This window comes from Elaeis guineensis, chromosome 11 (assembly GCF_000442705.2).
Source record: "Elaeis guineensis isolate ETL-2024a chromosome 11, EG11, whole genome shotgun sequence".
NCBI lineage: Eukaryota > Viridiplantae > Streptophyta > Magnoliopsida > Arecales > Arecaceae > Elaeis > Elaeis guineensis.
In genome coordinates this window covers 117058397-117078842 of record NC_026003.2, presented here as the reverse complement: position 1 = coordinate 117078842, position 20446 = coordinate 117058397, and the positions used below count along the sequence as shown (strand labels likewise).

Genomic DNA, 20446 nt, shown 5'->3' with positions numbered 1-20446 from the left:
CATTGACAGGAGTAGTTCACTCAACCTCAGATTAAAGTTATTCCATCGAGGATTCTTCTGTAAATTTGTTAAATCTTGGATATCTTATTTCTTATATTAAAAGTGGTGTTCCCGACGTAGTGTCAGAAATTTTTTTTTGTAATCCAAACTATTATTATAGTGGAAGCTCCTTGCTCTGGTCCCTGTGTGGACGTAGGCTTCGGCCAAAGCTGAACCACAAAAAAATTTGGTATTCTTGCGATTATTGTGATTTCTCTATGCATGTTGTTAGCATGATTTTTGTTTTCACTTTATCTATTATTTTTCAGAACTCAAAATCCTAACAAATGGTATCAGAGTTTGGTTCCACCGAATCTAGAGTACTGTAGAAAGAGTTGAGATGCTAATAAATAGTGGGTCAATCTTCATCAGGCACTATGATCAAACTGATGCCAATCAACTACTCAATTTGAAAGCCTCGCATGAAAGACTTCCTTTACTACAAAGATCTTCACGATCCAATCGAGAAAGTTAATTGCTCAGTTTGATAAGATGTCAGATAGAGAATAGAAAATGCTCAATCGTAAAATCATTAGGCTCATCCAATAATGGATTGATGATAGAATCTTTCATCATATTTTAATGGAGGTCAATACCCAGTCTCTGGTTGAAACTGAAATGTCTGTACAAGAGAAAGACGGCTCAAAATAAGGCATTCCTAATTCACAAACTGACGAACAAAAAATATAAGGAGGGGACTTCCATGGTAGAGCATCTAAATAACTTTCAGAATATGGTGAACTAGCTCGTCGTGATGAAGATGGCGTAAGATGAGGAGCTCTAGGCCCTACTATTGTTGAGTTCCTTGCCTGACAGTTAGAAGACTCTGCTAGTGTCTTTAATCAATTCTTCACCAAAGGGTTCGAAAGCCTTAGTAATGGTGAAAGACTATATGCTTAATGAGAAAGTCAAAAGAAAGGATCGAACAAAGGGTCTTGAGCAACAATGAGGCCCTCATCATGAAAAGAAAAGGAAGAAGTAACCATAGAGACTTCCAATCTAACTCAGATGATAGCTGTGCTAAATCACAGAGGAAATCTAAGTTCTAAAGTGGTAGATGTTATAACTGTAATAAATGGGTTCACTTTAAGAAAGACTGTTGATTATTGAAAAAGGAGAAGTCGAAAAATAAATCAAATGGTGACTCCAGCTCGGACAATGAGATGACAGTAGTAGCTTTAGATGGAGAGATGACCATTGTTTGTGGCACAATAGATGATGATTTTACAGATACTATTAGTTAAGACTCTATTTGGATGATTGATTCGATCGCTTTGTATTATATTACAGTGAAGCATGAATTATTCTCATCTTACCATTTTAGTGACTTTGGGACAGTAAAGATAGAGAACGATGGAGAATCAAAAATTTTTGGCATCAGAGATATTGTGCTGATCACGAGTTTGAGATACAGACAAGTGTTGAAGAATGTTCGACATATATCAGATATTTGCTTGAATCTATTGTCGATATGGGTATTAGATGAGGAGGGTTACTACAGTGTATTTGAAGATGACAAGTAAAAGTTGATCAAAAAATTATTAGTAGCAGCCAGAGATATCAAGCAAGGCTCTCTCTATTTTATGCAAATGAAGCTCGATAAAAGAGAAGTGAATATAGTGAAAGAATCTTCTACCTCAGAATTATAACATCAGCGATTGGGATATATGAGTTAAAAGGATATGCCAATTTTGGTCAAGAAGAACACTCTTCATACTAATAGTTCTGGATTGAAGACATGTGAAAGCTATCTGATGGGTAAGCAAACTTAAGTTTTTTTTTCAGAATCTTTCTTCTAAAAGAAGAATAGGTGCATTAGATCTTGTTCATAGTGATGTTTGTTCTATGAGTGATAAAATTCTTGATGGATACTCTTACTTCATGACTTTTATTGATGATCACTCTCAAAAAATTTAGGCATATGCTTTAAAAATAAAGGACCAGATGTTCAATACATTCAAGCAATTTTATATCTCTGTTGAAAGAGAGATTGGGTAAAAGTTGAAGTACATAAGGACGGATAATAGAGGTAAATACAAGGATCCTTTCAAAAAATACTATCAATAGAATGATATCAAATTGGAGAAGGCGGTGCTTAAGACACCACAGCAGAATGGGATTATTGAGATGATGAACAGGATGATCTGAAAAAAAATCAGAAGCATACTCTCTCATGCTAAACTATTGAAGGTATTTTGGGGAGAGGCATTGATGTGGTCCATGTTATTAATTTTTTTTCTTTCTATGCTCTTGAAGGTGATACACTGTAGAGAATATGATTGAAAAAAATATTTCTTATGATTATTTAAAAATTTTTGGATGTAGGATGTTTGTGCATATTCTCAGAGATGAGAGATTGAAATAAGATGCCAAGATGAAGCAGTGGATATTCTTGTGCTACGATGAGGATGGAGAGTTCAGCTACCAGTTGTGAGATTCTATGGAGTGGAAGATCGTGCGTAGCTAGACAAGGGCATTGGACCGTGCTTGATATGGCCCGACCCGGTTTATGCCCATCGAGCCTGAGGCTAAACGGGCCCATTACTAAACGGGCCGTGCCAGGCACGACACGATTAGCACCAGGCCTGAGCCCAGCATGGCCCTAGGCTCGATTGGTGGTGGGCCATGCCTGGCATGATCTGTTAGTTTGTTCGCTTATGGGCTTTCTTTTTTTAAAAAAAATTACGAACAGGTCATGCCTGGCATGGCCCATTTGTGTCTATTACAGGTCATGCCAGGCACAACCTGTTTGAGGCTGTTACGGGTCGGACCATACCATGCCCAGGTCCGTTTCATCCCATAACAGTCAAAAATGATAAAACATGATTATTTTTTGATTTTTTTAACTTTTTACCTCTCCTAACAGTCATAAAATGACTATTTTGAGGGATATTTTGAAAAAAAAAATTATGAATTTCTATAAATAGCCTCCTCCTCTTCTATTCTCACCATATCAAATCTACTATTCTTCCTTCTCTGCTACTACTATTTCTCTCTTCTAGCAATATGATAAGTATTCAAAAATTTAATTTTTAGTTTGTATTTAGCAAGTATTTAAGTACTATACAAAAGGAGGTTCTTGTCGAGGAGCACAAGAGGAAATCCTTATCGAGGAGCATAAGAAGAAGCTTACAATTCTCGATGCTGCCTCTACTCAATTCCTCCACCTCCGATTAGTTTTTATTTTTTGCTTCATAAATTTAGAAATGGCATCTTATGATGAGACCCATTTTGGCATTCCCCTTATTTACGAAGGAGGGGAAACTAATTTCGTTGCTCCTACTCCCTTTGAAACTACTCAAGATCAAACTTCTTCCCATAAGAGGACTGGTGCAGTTTGGGAGAATTTTGAAAGAGTTTTTATTGATAGAGTCTGCAAAGCAAAATATAAAAAATATGTTAAATTTTATAGTTATACCAGTAGCGGAAGAACTGGCCATTTGAGGAGACATCAAGAGAGTCATAGGATGAGTGACTCTCATCTCCAAAGTATCCTCAATATACAAGGACGATCTTTGGCAGGTAATTTTGCATATAATCATGAAAATTAAAAAAAATACTAGTTAAATGGATAGTTAGGGATCAACTGCCTTGTAGTTTATGCGAGTCTTTTAATTTAAAGAATATGTTCAACTAACCTTACAGTCTGCTTACAAAAGAACTAGTAGACATATTTTTAGAAAGATAGCTATGACAAATTTTTTAGCAATGAAATATAATTTAATTGAAACTCTCTGTCTTAAATTCAAAAATTTTATTAACTTTTGATATTTGATCAGCATTGGTAGATAGTAATTATTTTATTTCTATTACTATTTATTATATTGATAATGATTGAAATCTAAATAAATGTATTTTTGCTTTTTATGCTTTTAACTTTTCATATTTTGGACAACAAGTTTTAAATATTATTTATCAAATGACATGTTCATTTGAAATTAATGATAAAATCATACTATTACTCTTGACAATGCATCTAATAATAATTCTGCTGTTACATTATTGAAGGACTAATTACATCCTATTTTAAATCACCAGTTGCTGCATATTAGATGTGCATGTTATATCTTAAATATTTCTGTACAAGCTAGCATGGATATGGTCCAAGATGTAATTTTAAAAATTAAAAATATAATTTTTTTATTCATGCTTCAAGAGTAAGACTTCAAGAATTTAAGTAACTATGTGTAGATCATGGTAAATATTTTAAAAAATTTAAACTTGATGTAATGACTCGTTAGAATTCAACATATATCATAATACATGATGCATATCCATATAGACACTTATTAAGTGCATATATTAATGACAATGGATTAGATTTTGTTGACTGAAATTGATTAGACTAAAGATAAAATTTTAAAAAAAAAATTGGTTACTTTTTATAATGCTGCTAACATTCTTCTAGTATTTATTATCCAACTTCATATTCATTTTTTACAACAAGCATTTGATATTAGTAAGAAATTTATAGAATATAGATTTGATGATGTTTTAATGCCTATTATTGAACAAATGGAATCTAAATGGAATAAAAATTAGAACAATGTATATCCTATATATAATTTAGCTACTGTATTTGAATCACGAGTTAAATTGAGTGGTGTGCTAATTTTACTTAATGCATATTATGAAAACATGATACTGGATCCTGAACCCGCTAAAACTGAGGTAACAAAACTTCTTTATGATATTTATGCATTATATGATGAAAAAATTTATGGATCTAGATTACCAACACAAAACTCTATAACTTCTTGTAATAGTTCTTGTTTATCAACTATTTTTAGTTTTATTGCACATAGGAGACAGACACATGCTTCAAGTTCCTCTACATCTTTTTCATTTGCTTTAAGTAGTGAACTAAAATTTTATTTACGAATAATCTTCATTCTATATATAATAAAAATTAAATAGATAATCTAGATGTGTTAGTTTGGTGGAGAAATGTTAAAAAATAATATCTATTTTATCTGTCATTGCACACGATATTTTAGCCATGCTGATGTCCACAGTAGCATTGAAATCCGCTTTTAGTGCAGGTCGGACGATTCTTGATGAAAAGAGAAGTCGGATGACCAGTGACATGGTGGAGATGCTGTTCTGCTTCAAAAGATTGGTTGGATACGGAGGCCACGCCTCAAGATAAAGATGAACATTCTACTACATTCTCTGACGAAGATGATACAAATAAGGTCGATAATTAGTAGGATTTTTATCAAGCTAGCATAGAAAAGCAAGGAGTAGAGAGAGGGTCTTGAAGGGGTTCAGTGAGAGCAGAGACAAGTTGGCATAATTTTATCTAGTTTTTTATTAATTATATTAAATTTTTTAATTATTGAGGTGAGTCACCTCTATAATTCTATTTCTTTTCTCTCCCTCCTCATTGTATTTTGGAGGTCAGGTCTAGACCCCTCCCTTCTTATACTATTTTGATATTTATTAATAAACTAGTAGGGATCCATGCCAAACCCTCCACCTAACAAGGTGACTTTATATTTATTCATGCATATTTTAAAAAAATTTAAAAAATCTTAAACAGGCCATGCCAAGCGTGCCGTGCCTTACACGACCCATTTTAAGGGGGCCATGTACGGCCCATTTCAAAGGGGCGGTCCTGGCATGCGGGTAGTACGTGCCATGCCTGGCCCATGGGTCGCGCTGGCCCAGGCCTTTTATGGGTCATGCCGGGCCTGGGCCGCGGGCCAAAAAATCCCAGCCCAGCTGGCCCCCCTCTTATGGGCCGTGCCAGGCACGGCATCGCACTTTAGTCAATGGGCCATCCCTGGCAACAGCTCGCCTCATGTCAGACCATGGATGGCCCGATCCGTTGCCCATCTCTATGCATAGTCATGATGTTATTTTCTTGGAAAGATCAGACGATCGATGACTTTGAGAAGCCTAACAAGCCAAAGTCGGGCTCTATAGACTGATGCCCAGATACTTCTCCGAGGAGTCTTGATGATGGGAGAGCAATTGTAGATGATGATATATATGACAGTCATGAGGATGAGGAGAGTATGGATGGTGTTTAGACTGAGTTGCATGCTGAACCACCTACATAAAAGATTCGGAGTGTTAGATGTATGTCCTAGAAGCCAATATGACTAACATATTGTAATAACTCTAGGATACAATTTTATATTTAATACATTGATTTGATCAATAAAAGGATAAATTTATTTTTCATTCAAGTGTGATGTGTCCTTGAATCATCCATGAAATTAATTTTTGATATATATTCTCAAAATATTGAGAATTAGAGACATGTATTTAATTTCTAAATACTCTCGATAATAGAATCATCATGAGAACAGTGATCGATCTGGATAGACTGATGCACACATTGCTTCCTTCGAGATAGATGAGTCTCTGATATACAGTGTAGAGATATTAGACGACGAGTGCGGGTAGTTGTTAGAGAATAACTAGTACTAAGCATGACCATACGAGAGATCACTTGGATTTCTATTTAATTATCAGTGATTGTTTCGATGCTGTAGTTGTATGAATGGTCCTTTGACTTAAGATTGTACTACTGCTCGCAGTAAGACTGCTGAAGTTTGACTAACACATAAACATGGGTCTCAATGAGTCTTTGTAGTGGATGTTGGCGACAGTTGATCCACTGTAAGAGTAGGATGCACATTAAGATGGAATCTATCAACCTTGATAGAAAAGAGTAGTCCTATAAAATTTGAAAGGCTAAGTCCAAAAATCTATGGCCATAATAGTGTGATTGATGAAAAAGAATTTTCATAAAAATTATATTTGGACTTGAGCTAATCGAATCTATCATCTGATTGATGTTGAGGTTTGACGATTTATCCATGACCTACCATTAAATCGGGACTCACAATAGAGGGACTGAATCACACGTTAACTACACCTAGATGTTCATTTCAGTTCTACTGAGTTGCCACTACATACTGCTAGGTGTCACTGGTGGATTATGAGAGCTTACTAGGATTGTTCTGGATCGATAATCTTTGATGAGTTAGAGTGAAATTGTTCTGACCCATTGAAAAGAGTTTTAATGATACTTTGATAGAGATCATTGTATATCTCACTATCAGATAGAATTGAATATATGGGATCACACAACAAAGGGATTAGGTCTAAAATTAGCAATTGAGCTTATGAAATGACAATTGGGTTTAGAAAAATCTGATTGGATTCAAGGTAACCTTGCTAGCACATAGTTGGACCCAATTTCTCTTTTCATTTGAATTTTTTATTTGATAAAATAATTCAACTTAATTATCTGCTAATAACCTACATGAATAAGATTTATTTGACTCCAATTATTGGGTGTCTAAGATTTTGGATCATATGAATTAAGAGTGCAAGTCTTTTATTAATTTCTTTGATAGTTATTATGGGACGCCACCTTGATTGGATCAAGTTGAGCGTATCCTATGATTAGAAGGCCTTTTAATCTGATATGGGGTGTCCGTTGGGTGCAAAAGAGGGTGTGTTTAATTAGGTGCAAGGGCTACAAGAGTTAGCGCCTAATAGGATTCCTAATGTAAGTTAAATAACTTAAGTTATTAAGAAACCTAATGCAAGTAGGACTTGTATTATGAGATTGAATAGGATTCAATCCTCATGCCTATTTAAAGGGACCTCCCCTAAGGTCCCTAGAGCAAAAAAACCAGCAGCCCTCCACGCCTCTTAGATCCCTCCATGCCCTCTCTCCCTCTCTTCTCCTTGGGCGTCCTCACGTCATAGCACTTTGGGTGTCATCCCTTCTACCTCACACCCAAGGCTGGTTGGGCGTCCCACCTTACTGGTTCCTGATCCTTGGTAGCAGCACAAGCAAGGGTAGAAAAGCAAGAGAAGAAAAGAAGAAGAAGATCAAAGAAAGAGATCAAGTATTGATTGTGATCCAAACTTCGTTCAGATTCAGCAGGCTGAATTTTTTTAGAGAAAAAATTCAATTTGAAGAGGACCATTCCAAGCTGATCCCGAGTGGATACCCATACAAATTGGATACTTGTGTGGCTAGAAGAAAATCTCTTCTCTTCCAGATCCAAATTCGAAGAAAGAGATTATGAAACAGGTATGCGATTTGATCACAATCTGAATTTCAGCATTTGTCAATTCAGCACATGAACTAGATCCTTATAGTTTTATATTTTTATGCATGCATAATTTAGATTAAAAATATTTTAATCTTGTACTTCATTACGGTGTTTAAAAAATAAAGTTTTGAAACACACATGCATGCTCCAAACCTTGAATTCCAACACGGAGATCCATAAGAGAGCGGAGGCCATCTATGAGATACCCACTGTAGGATTACATGCTATTGACAGATGCGAGAGAGCCTAAGTTCTACTCCAAAGTCATGGAGCATTAGCATGGTGAGAAGTGGTTGAAGGCAATGAAGGAGCAAGGGCACCGCAGGCTTGATGGAACCTCCCATATGAGTCAGGAGGGGAAGATTTGTTGGTATGGTCCCTCCTCATATGGGATCCATCATATTAATTAAAGGCCTTAAAGGAAAGGCTCAAGTAACCAGGGGGAGTGCGTGGAGAATCTTTTGATGTGCAGAATAGGTAGTCATGGAAATGTGTGGAGAGAAAAAAAAGGTTATGCAAATTTTGCGAAACCAATGTGTGGAAGACCTTTTGAGATGCAAAAATCTCTAGTTAATGCAAAAAAAGAGTCTGTAAAGTACTCTAGCTCTCGGGCCTTATGGACGTCGTGAACAGAACACGAGAAGAAAGAAAAAAGAGAGAATATAATGAGAAGGTTGTGAGCCACCAAAAGAAGAGAGAGAGAGAAGAAGAAAAGCTTGGAAAGGCTTGGAAGGTGCTTCGTTGAAGAAAAGAAGATAGGAGAATATTGATTGGAGGAGTTCATTCAACTTCGGGTAAAAGTTATTCCATCGAAGGATCTTCTGTAAGTTTGTTTAATCTTGGATTTCTTCTTTCTTATATTAGAAGCAGTATTCGGGGCATGGTGTCAGAAAAAAAAAAATTTATATTTCAAACTATTATTATAGTAGAAGCTCCTTCTTGCTCTAGTTCCTATGTGAACGTAGGCTTCGGTCAAACTATAGGAAAATTTTAGTATTCTTACGATTGTTATGATTTCTCTGTGCTTGTTGTTAGCATAATTTTTGCTTTCACTTTATCTATTATTTTTCAATACTCACAATCCCAACAGGATCTTGGTCATCTAGATCCTCGATTCACGTGGTGTAATAATTGTTTAGGTCTAGCTAGAGTCCGGGAGCATATTGATTAGGTATTTGCATCTATATTAGCTCCATATGTATCCCAAATTTGTGGTTTATCATTTAGCCCATTCCGTATCTGACCATTGTTTGTTACTAATGACCATTACGGACCAGCATGCTAGAGGCCCAATTCCTTTCCGTTTGAAAAACTTTGGCTTTCCTATGCTCATATTATGGCTGTTATAAATCATGCTTGGAGTGATCTTACACCTGATGCGAGACTTTCGTCTCTTTTGGCTAATATCTATCGTACTTTAAAGCATTGGAAGCATCGTTTGAGCAACATTTTTCATAATGTATAAAGATTATTTGATCGGATTTATAATTTACAATGGCAAGAGGCCATCATGGGTGGTGTGCCACTTGATTTGCATCAAACTTTGCTTTCTTTTCTTGCTGCATGTCGGAGAACCCTTTATAGATGGGAAATGCTTTGGCAGCAAAAGTCTAGGATCTTGTGGTTACATGAGGGTGATGCGAATACTAGTTTTTTTCGATCATTTCATGATTTTGCATAGGAGAAGGAATAAGATCCATAGCGTTGATAATCAATATGGTCAGAGTCATACATGCTATCATGATATTACTAGATTTTCTTATCTCATTTTATGGCCTGGTGGTCACCTGACACAATTTGGGTAATATTGATTATCCTTTGTTCTCTTCTACTATTTGATCCTCTCGGAATGCTTCTTTGGTTGCTTTTCTTTTAGATGACAAAATTGAATATGTTTTGCTCTTTATGCATCCGAACAAAGTGTATGGCCTAGATGGTTTTCCTGCCTTTTTTTCTTTCAGCATTATTGGTCGGTTGTTAAAGCTGAAGTTATTCAAGCAGCCCATCATTTCTCTACGACCTCTTTTATGCCTCATGATTGGAAACAAACTTATGTCTTTTTACAAGGCTCGGTCTTAAACCCAAAAAGAGTCTTTCACTTCACCTATCTTAACTTATCTAAACAGGCTATCACCACTAATAAAAAAATTGTTTGACCCAGCTTACCTTTCTCTGTTAAAAAAATCATTTCACTGCCAAAGAAACCAAATCCATCCTCTCCAAATGATTGTTGTCATATCAGCTTATGTAATGTTGTTCATAAGTTGGTTGTAAAAATTTTGATTAACAAGCATAAAATAGTTATACCTACTGTAATCTTCGAGAGCATAGGCTGTTTATATAAGGTCATTATATTTTTTCTGTTGAGTTTTGATATCTCAAAATTCGATACACAATAGAAAAATCCATAACAGCGAAGCCCAAGATAGAGGAGACCTATAGGCATGGCTCATAGCCACGCGTAGGCATGCAGGCTCGCAAGTTTGGCTTGTGGGCGCCCAGACCCGCTGGAGCATGCGGCCCGTAGGCTCGTGGGGCCTGCAGCGCATGCAGCCCAGAGCGTGGTCCTAGTGTGCGTAGCCCAGCGAAGCGCGGCCCAGGGCGAAGTCATGATCCACCACATGGTCTAGGAGACCGCTTCATGCGGTCCACCGCGGTCTTTATCACAGTCCACGTGCACGAGTGTGCAATCGGACGGTCATGAGTGCTGTTTTGCATGATCAAATGGTTTCGATTGTATGCGGGCATGATCAAATGGCCAGAAAGGTTATTTTGAGTCCCAACAGAAGTATGGATGTGTCTGGGACTTGATTTGGGCCGTTGAAAAGGGGCACACAGGCTGAGCGTAGCAGTAAGCAGCAGCAGGCAGCAGCAGGCAGCAGCAGGTAGTGGTTGAGAGGGGCTAGCAGCGACCAGAGAGTCTCCTTAGGAGGTTTTGAGACATTGTAAGGGTTTTTTTCGTCCTTCTTTTTGAGAGAGAGATTGATGTATGAGAGTTGAGAGGGAGTGATCTCCTCATATATTTATTTTTTCTTTCATAGTGAAGCTTGCATACTCTATAGAGGTAAGTCTTGGGTTGATCCACATATTTGATTTTATCTTTATACATCTTTCTTCTTCCTTCCTATTATGGTATCGACATCATCATTAGCAATTGTGATCTTAGACGGAGGATTCATATTCCACACTCATGAGAGATCCTTCCATCAAGTGGTATCAGAGTATGCAGTTGTCCAGATTGTGGCGGTGTTGATCAAGGTTGAAGAAGATGGAGAAGATAGGCTCAATCAAGATAGAGATCAATAGGTATGATGGAAAGAGTAATTTCTCCATATGACAAACAAAGGTGAAGGATGTGCTCATCCAAAAAAGATTGATTGATGCTCTCTTGTACGAGAAGAAGCCTACTACCATGGAGGAGAAGAGTTGGAAGTGACTCCAGATATAGTTGGTGAGTACGATCTGCTTATACTTAATGGATGATATGGTGATCCATGTACTTAGTGAGACTTTTCTGATGATGTTGTGGACGAAATTCGAGGAGATGTACCTGACAAACTCACTCGCCATCATTTTCTTTCTTTGAAAGTAGTTCTATCAGCTATTGATGAGCGAGGAACAAAGCATACAGAAGTATCTCAGCAACTTTCAGAAGATCCTTATTGATCTCCTTAGCATTGGTGAGAAGGTTAAGGAGAAGACTACGACATTGGTCTTGCTTTCATCGCTTCCTTTTTTTTGAATCTTTGGTGATTGCTCTTTTTATAGAGAAGAGCACCATCAAGATGGATGAGGTCACTTCAGCACTTCTTCAGAATGAAATTCTCAGATAGGAGAATCGAGCTTCGAGTTTTGGTAGTGACTTAGCTTTGACAGTGACTGGAGGTGATGATGGCAAAAGATGAAAAGACAGAGGGTCACAAGATGGGTGGTCCAGATCCAAGTCAAGAGACTATAGCAAGATCAAATATTATAGGTGTGATAAGTTAGGGCATTAAGTCAGAGATTGTCCACAGCTCAGAGATCGGACGAAGGCTACTACGATGGCGATCTAAGATAGCGATACAGAAGAAAGTGATGATATTCTTCTGATATCTGATGAGGTATCTACTTCTCCCTATAGTGAATTTTAGATTCTATATGTTCGGATCATGTTTATTGCAGAAAAGAGCTATTTGACTCCTTAGAGAGTAGTGAGAGCACTGTTCATCTATCAAATGGATCGAGCTGTGCAATCAAGGGTATTGGGACAATTAGCTGGCAAATACATAATGGAGCAATGAGAAAGTTGGATGAGATCTGATACATATCCAATTTTAGAATTAACCTAATTTTACTAAGCAAACTAAATTCAAGCAGCTACAGGTGGAGAGCTGATGATGGAATCCTAAAGATTGTGTGTGGCAGTAGGATTGTTATGAAGAGAAAGAAGTATGCAGGACATTACCTCTTGATAGGAAGATCAGCATGAGATGGAGTTTTACGAGTCAATAGGAGCTCAGAGTGAGGTGGAGCTCTAGGTATAAATGGATTAGGCACGAGATGAGAGACGAGAGACTCGGAAGGATAACAAACGACATCGCAGGATGAAGTTTCTATTACCGTATGAGGCTATCCCGAGTAGGTCTCAGATCAAACAGATCATAGTATACGATGGAGATGGATTGAACAGTCTAGCTCGACTCTCATATTTGTCCATCCATGAACAACCAGATATTTATCCTAGGGTATAGAGGCAAGATCATCCAGAAGCTCTCAAAGTTATATGGAGACCGAATGTCGAGTCGAAATAAAAGATTGTTGGTTTTGATGCTTTGAAATTCGATCCATAGTAAAAAAAATCTACAGCATCAAAATCCAAGATGGAGGAGACCCACAAGCATGATTTGTAGCGTGCACAGGCCTGCAGGCCACCCAGGGCCGCTGCAGGCATGCTGCCCATAGGCTCGTAGGGCCCTAACGTTGCGTGGCCCAGAGCGCAGCCCCAGCGCGTGCGGCCTAGGGTGGAGTCGTGGTCCACTACATGATCCACTGCGCAGTCCAGGAGATCGCTTCACGTAGTCCACCACGATCCACATGTGCGAGTGCACGATCAGACGGCCATGGGTACTGTTTTGCATGATTGAATAGTTTTGATTGCACGCGAGCACGATCAAATGGCCAAAAGGGTTATTTTGAGTCCCAATAGAAGTATGGATGCGACTAGGACTCGATTTGGATCCTTTAAAAGGGGCAGACATCCCGAGAATAGTAGTAAGCAGCAACGGACAGCAGTGGGTAGCGCCTGAGAGGGGCTGGCAATGGCCAGAGAGTCTCCTTGGGGGATTTTGAGAGTATTGTAAGGATTTTTTTTGTGCTTCTTGATGAGAGAGATATTAATGTATGAGAGTTGAGCGGATGTAATCTCTCTTGTATTTGTCTTTCTTTCATAATAAAGGCTTGCATGTCCCATGGAGGCAAGCTTTGGACTAATCCATGTATTTAATTATGTCTTGATACATCTCTCTTCTTTTTTCCTGTTACGATATCGACATCGTCATCAGCGATTGCGATCTTGGACGGAGGATCCCTATTCCACACTCGTGAGGGATCCTTCCAATATCTTCAAATATTATATTAGCTTAGGAGCTCACTCATTCTTATCTAGGGCTACCAGGTCTAAATGTCTTATGATATTTAAGCTTGATATGGAAAAGACGTATGATCATGTGAGCCGGCATTTCTTATTCATATTCTATCTCATTATGGGTTTCATCCTTTATTTATGAAATGGACATTAGGCTTGCTTTCTAAATCCATAATATTTTTTGTTACTTCATGGACCACCCACTACTTGATTTTTTATTTCTTGTGGGCTTCAATAGAGTTGCTCTTTGTCTCCTAACCTTTTCATTTTATACTCTAAATTTTTTTCTACTATCTTGTATAGTGTTGTTCAACATCATCTTTTTCAAGCTTATCATCTATGCCATGGGTCCGATTATATCTCATGTTTTCTATTCTAATGACTATGTTATTGTGGGGGGTGTGATTGTTAAAAAAGCTACTTCTCTTGCTGTTCTTATTGATGCTTATTGCCATCACTCTGGCCAGATGATGAATTATTCCAAATTCTATACTATGTTTAGCCTTTCTATGCCTTCTAGAGTCAAACTCAAATCTGTAGATTGTTAAATATCACTCAGAACAGCTTATTGTGGCAATATTTAGGAACTCTGATCCCTCCTACACCTTTACAAAGAATGGATTTCCAACCCATGTTCAATAAGATGTCTAATCATTTGGATTCATGAAAATGGAAGAAGTTATCTTTTACTGCTCGGTACACTTTACTTTAATCGGTATTTTCTACTATTTCTTTGTATCTGTTGTCATTTGTTTATGTTCCTTTATATACTTAATTAGCTTGAAAAAAAATTTAGAGTGTTCCTTTAGGGTCATACGACCGATCACCATGGATTTCATCAGATGGCTTCAGATCAGATTTGTTTGCCCAAAGAAGAGGACTGGCTAGGCATTGTCTTATTGCATTTACGTTGTTCTCAGTATTTATCTAAATTAATTGCTCATCTAATTTTGCATCTCAATACTTTGTGGGCCCGGTTGATTAAAGCAAAGTATCACTTTACTGGTTCATGGGTTCATCACTCTGAACCTCGTAATTCCTTGATTATTTGGGCAAAAATATGTCACTGCACATTCAAGGGGTGTTTGGTTCGCAACTAAAATTAGAATAAAAATAAAAATCAAAATAATCAAATTTTTTAAAGCATTTGATTCGTGATCGGAATCGAAATCGAAATCGAAATTAGAATGAAAATTTGAATCCATAGCGGAGAGTAGGGATTGAGTTCTATATACATTGAGCTATTCCCATTCCATCTTGAAATCGGAATTGGAATGAGACTCCTCCCAACCAAATGGTTGGAATGGAAGTGATCCATTCCGATTCAAACCCCCACTCCCCCAAACCAAACATCCCCTTAGTTCAATTCAATTTTTAATGGCTGATTGGATCTAGGCAACATGTTAATCTTTACATGGATCTGTGGCTGTCTTCACATCCGTTAATTGACATGCCCACTTATCTTAATATTGATAGCCAATCCATGGATTTGAATGTGCCTGATGTGATTACTTCAGCTAGATAGTGGGATATTGGCAAGTTGACTCATCATTTTTCAGAAGATATTTTGCAGCAGATTCTTTCTCTTCCCATTCTAAAGGGTCAGTGGGCTGATCAATTAGTTGGAGAAAGACGAAAATGCCTTATATATCTTTGCATGATATGAATGATATTTTTTGCAGCTACAATCATAGCATCGAATTCCTATAACTTTGGTTCAATGGATTTGTAGGCAAGAAACCCTTCCTTGAGTGAAAATATTTTGGTGGCTTTTGGCTTGAGATAGACTTTCAACTAAAGCTTATCTCCATCATTGTGGCATGCTTACTTTATCTCAGCAATACTGTGATCTGTGTTCAGGGGTTAGTAGAGACCTAAACCATGTTGTTTTGCATTGTTCTATTGCTTGTACTGCTTGGAATTATTTATATCATATGACCCAAGTATCCTGTCCTCCTAATTCTCTACAGGATTTGCTTCATTACATGTCTGATCCATTACTTTATGCAGCTCATAAATTTTTAGTGGCTTGTGTTGCTTGGGGTCTCTGGTATGCCTGTAATGATAGGCTTTTTAATCAATTAACCTCTAATCCAAGGTAGCTTGTTAGGAATGTTCTAACCATGGCTATCTTGATGGTTCCAGATAAGCACCGGGATAATTCTCATTACATTCCATATATTCCTTGATCTCCTCATATAATTTCCTAGTTACCCCCTGCTTTTGGAACTCTCAAGATTAATTTTGATGCTTTGGTACTTCCTAATAAAGTGGCTGTAGGTTATATCATCAGGGACCATAATGCAAAATTGCTTCATTCGGGAGATAAGGTTTTGGCTCATACATTAGTTTCTTTTGCTGAATTAACTGTTGTCTGGATAGGTCTTTAAGAAGCTATACATGAGCTAAATACTTCTCATATTATTCTTGAAGGCTATTCTGCTTCCGTCGTCTTTTGGATCATGCTTGTTATGTGCAGAGGTACAAGCATCCTCCTCTTCTTCGGGATATTAGTGGTTGGAAATCTTCATGCACTTTCTTTAAGGTCAGTCTTATCTTTCAACAAGGTAATCATGTTGCTGACTATTTGGCCAATAAAGCTTTGCAAGGAATTTTAAATGGATGGCTACAGATGCCATTGACTTATCCTGTTTATCTTCTTAATATAAATAGATATAGTGCTCAGTTGTTATGCTACTGACTTGTTTGCGCAGGATATTGAATATACTTTACATATTCATTTGCAATTGATAGCTCATGAATCATTTCATGATATTCAACATTTCAGCTCCATTATGGGAGTGTTTGGTTGGAGAGAATGGAGGTCTAGAATCAAAATAAAAATGGATGTCTTCCATTCCAACCGTTTGGTTGGGAGAAGTCCTATTTCGATTTCAAAATGAAATGAGAATGATTCAATCTATCTAAAACTCAATTCCTACTCTAGTCTAAGAATTCAAAATTCTATGTCGATTTCAATTTAAATTTCGATTACGAACCAAATACTTCGAAAGATTTGACCATTTCGATTCTAATTCCAATCCATTTCAATTTCTATTTCGATTCCAATTTCGGTTTCTAACCAAATACCCCCTATAACTTTTCTTCCATGCTTCTCCTCCTACCTTCTGGTTTCTATATGTTGTTACCTCTTACATACTTGTCCACTCTCATTACACGTCATGTGCCTTTGACCTTTATCTCGGTTGGCTTTCTCCTCTTATATATACAACTATCATGATACACATCAGGTTGGCACAGGAGGAATGGGTTTGGAGGTAGGGAAGGTGGAAATATCTGAGGGAACATGGCTTCTATTGTGGAATGGGGGTTCAGGTAATTGTGGAGGGTGCTAAGACATTGTTCCCTGGGATGGGATTTCGCAAATTGCTGGACAGTTTACTCTTCTACTTCAGACTTCGAAATTGAAGAGTGTTGACAAATTTCAGCATGTGAAGGAAAGATGTGAGGAATTTCAGTATGTGCCAGCGGTGTATCACAGGAAGGAAACGACTAAGTTTAAGCGGCAGTGTTAGAATTCCAGCTTTATTAAACATATCAGATGCATTGATTGGCATTTAAAAAAAACTTGCGAAGGATAAAATCTTTAAGGTCGCAAGGATGAAATTGGTTGGGCCATTGGTTGGCATTGTTCTCCCTACTCTTGGTTTGATGAGAGGTTCCCGTTTATGACCCGGATGGTGGCATTTCTGCGGTGTTCAATTGAAGTAAAGAGATTAAAGACACAAAAAGTATCAAAATAATAAAACTAGTTGCCCATATGCTAATTTGACTCAAGGACATGGTTTGCTATACTACCTCATGCCATCTGATATGGAGCATACTATACAATCTCGTATCAATATGCTATCTCGTACCGTATTAACACTCCATACACTATCTTATATCATACCATACAATCTACCAACACTGTGCGGGATAATACCAGTATAGGATCCAATATCGAGATAACCTTGCTTAGAGGTCATGGATGGGCTATGGATTTAAACAAGGGCTCTTGCTGTGACTACACTCACCAAAAACTGCATGCAGTAATAAATTCATCAATACTGAATCTAATTGTAAGCTCAGCCACACAATATCTGGGGGATAGATTGACTCACCAAAGCCCACTGCTATAAAAAGGGCATTTGATGCACCAGAAAATAAGGGCATTTTAATTTTTATAAAATGTTGACTATAGTTTTCATCTGAGAAATGCGGAGGAGCATCATTTGGCGATGACATTTCAAATTAAACTTACTAAGCTTATGGAGCAATCTCATCCGTAAATCTTAACATCAGATTAGGGAGCTTGCTGATGCTGCAGTGATAGCAGACAAGGATGCCACTTGCTTGATGATTGCTGTGCAACGGACTGCTTGAGTGCCATAGCTGACACCATATATGACGACATTAGTTGTTTAAGAGGACTACAGCAACCACTGAAAACGTAATACTATATTCATATGTTAGCAAGAAAAGATATGCAGTAGATAACAGACATGACATCATTTGAAACATTCATGATACATTGTCATGCAAAACAGAAAAGATTTATGGTACGTTGGAATGAAAGGTCTCCATCCAATATGGAGCAAATTAATTCCACCTCTCAGCCAACACTTTCAAAATAGAACATCTGTAATCAGTAAATGAATCAGGCTATGAATCAGTAAATAAATCAGGCTATGAAGCAAATGGAACCTGTTCGATTTCTCAAAAGAATAAAAATGAATTATTTTCTAGTAAATATCAAGCCAACTAAGCCCTAGGAGTCAGCTGGGACGATGCAGTACATGTACCGGCAACAGAAACCTCCAAGGGTTCCATCTTTTTGCATGATGCTGCTGGGAACGTGATTGTTAACATGGTGAGCCATGTGTTCATCCTCATGCTTCTTTTAAAATAAGTACTTCTCAAGGTTCCGCTAAAGGACAGGATGAGCTGTGGTATCCTTGCCTGTCTGATGGAACAGAGGATAAATAAAGGAAAGGCATTATTGTCATTCTATCTGGCTGGAAGATCGCTGCCATGTCTTTACACAACAGCTTCTTCAGAAGATTGGGGCCAGAGAGGTGACAAGGCCACCACCCTGCCAATAATTATTAGAGATGGGGACACCAAGTCTGCTAATTTAACCTCATAGACAATGTCCTTGAGTTCTGCAAACACCTGCACCAAAGGAAATTATCACTCACATTTTAAAAACATGGGTTGAGTAGAAAATGCTCAAGGAGATCATTTGCCAGTTAGTTATTGGGTAAACTTTAGTCCTCAAGGATTACTTGATGATTCTACAATTAGTTTTCTTACATGCTCTTGGAGAAGTTTTACAAAAAAGCAATTCACTACTGACCATTCGTTGCTGTGGGGTTGTTCCTCGCTCCACTGCAACAGCTGGAGTGTCTACTGGCAAGCCATGCTTCATCAATTTTGAAGAAAGAGCTGGCAGGGTTGACAAACCCATATAGACAACCAAGGTTGAATCAGGATCAGCAGCATTCTCTGCCACGTAGAGAGGATCCATTCCTCCATTTCTTGAGTGTCCAGTTAAAAATCTAACACTGAAGCAAAGAGCAAACATCAGAGGTTGACTATTTTTAATACTCAGAATTGGCATAAGGAACCTTAAAAGCATGCTTCTTTGTTAAAAAACAAAAAACATTGAGGGGAAAAAAAGGCCCTTGCATATTGAGTAATCTAGCACTAGAGCACTTATTTGCAATATTGAGTAACGGTATCAACAATATTTCCAGCTCTGTAGAGCAATTCATTTACAGTCCCTATTGCACTATTAGCACTCTCAAACTGCTACAATATTATAGTTCCACAGTATGTGTATGATAAGCAGCACATCATGGAAAGATTGGAATTAGAATTCCTGCAGACTCAGATAATTAGAAGTTTTCGAGTTTGTTGGATTGCCATAAACAAAAAAAAAAAAAAAAAGAATTTTAAAAAGCATTAAGTCTCATTAGTTAAGTATGCAATCATCCCAATCATTTTGGATAATAGTAGCTCTAAGTCTAGCTCTAAGCAAAAATACAGTCACTCTGTCTTTAGCTGTGTAATTTTATTAAACATACAACAACACAACTTCTTTAATTTTGAAATTCCAGTATACTTCCAACAGTTCGGATCACAATGAACATAGGATATGTTGGAGGAATTGGAAATAAAGGACCAAACATATCTATATGGATATTAGGGCCCACATAGCACTATGATGAGATTACATATGGAAATATGACAAGAAACAATAATAGGACAGTGTCAAAATGCATTAAGCAGAGAATCCATGCAACAAAGATATTTATTGAAGCTATAACTATTCAAAGGGCCCCTATATATTTAAAACTCTATCACAAGCTATGAATTGAATGAAGCCCATTGCAGAAGAATTAATCAAGACCAGCAGCAGAATGAGATCTCCAGTGATAAATGGTGAATCAACAAATTGAAGAAACAATTGTTGGACCAACAAAACTACTTCCATATGTTGCTAGAAATGCAAGTTATTATGAATTGTTAGAAATGGTAGAGTGTGTGATGAGTTCCACCCAGGAAACAGGTGTCAGCAAACAGTGCATACTAGCCTCCAAAACTAAAAGAGCCAGAGACCAATAATAGTCTCAGAACAAAAAGCATTTAGTCTCACTAAAGCAGATTTTTACAGTGAATAAAGGAATGAAAG

General features: G+C 37.4%; 1 protein-coding gene across 1 annotated transcript; it reads right to left on the bottom strand.

Moving 5' to 3' along the window:
• Positions 1-18397: 18397 nt before the first annotated feature.
• On the bottom strand, positions 18398-19333 carry LOC140852486 (S-adenosyl-L-methionine-dependent uroporphyrinogen III methyltransferase, chloroplastic-like). The gene is made up of 2 exons (XM_073245709.1): positions 19109-19333; positions 18398-18924 (listed from the first exon to the last, which is right to left on the bottom strand). The coding sequence occupies exons 1-2, from the start codon at positions 19277-19279 to the stop codon at positions 18790-18792; spliced, it is 306 nt and encodes a 101-aa protein (XP_073101810.1). The 5' UTR covers positions 19280-19333; the 3' UTR covers positions 18398-18789.
• Positions 19334-20446: the final 1113 nt, after the last annotated feature.

What these genes read in the sequence shown, in the direction of transcription:
- LOC140852486 (XM_073245709.1), bottom strand. Translation starts at nt 19,279, where the DNA reads ATGGATCCTCTCTACGTGGCAGAGAATGCTGCTGATCCTGATTCAACC. An exon ending in CAACCCCACAGCAACGAATG is followed by an intron (nt 18,925 to 19,108) that starts GTCAGTAGTGAA and finishes CCTTTGGTGCAG; the next exon opens with GTGTTTGCAGAACTCAAGGA.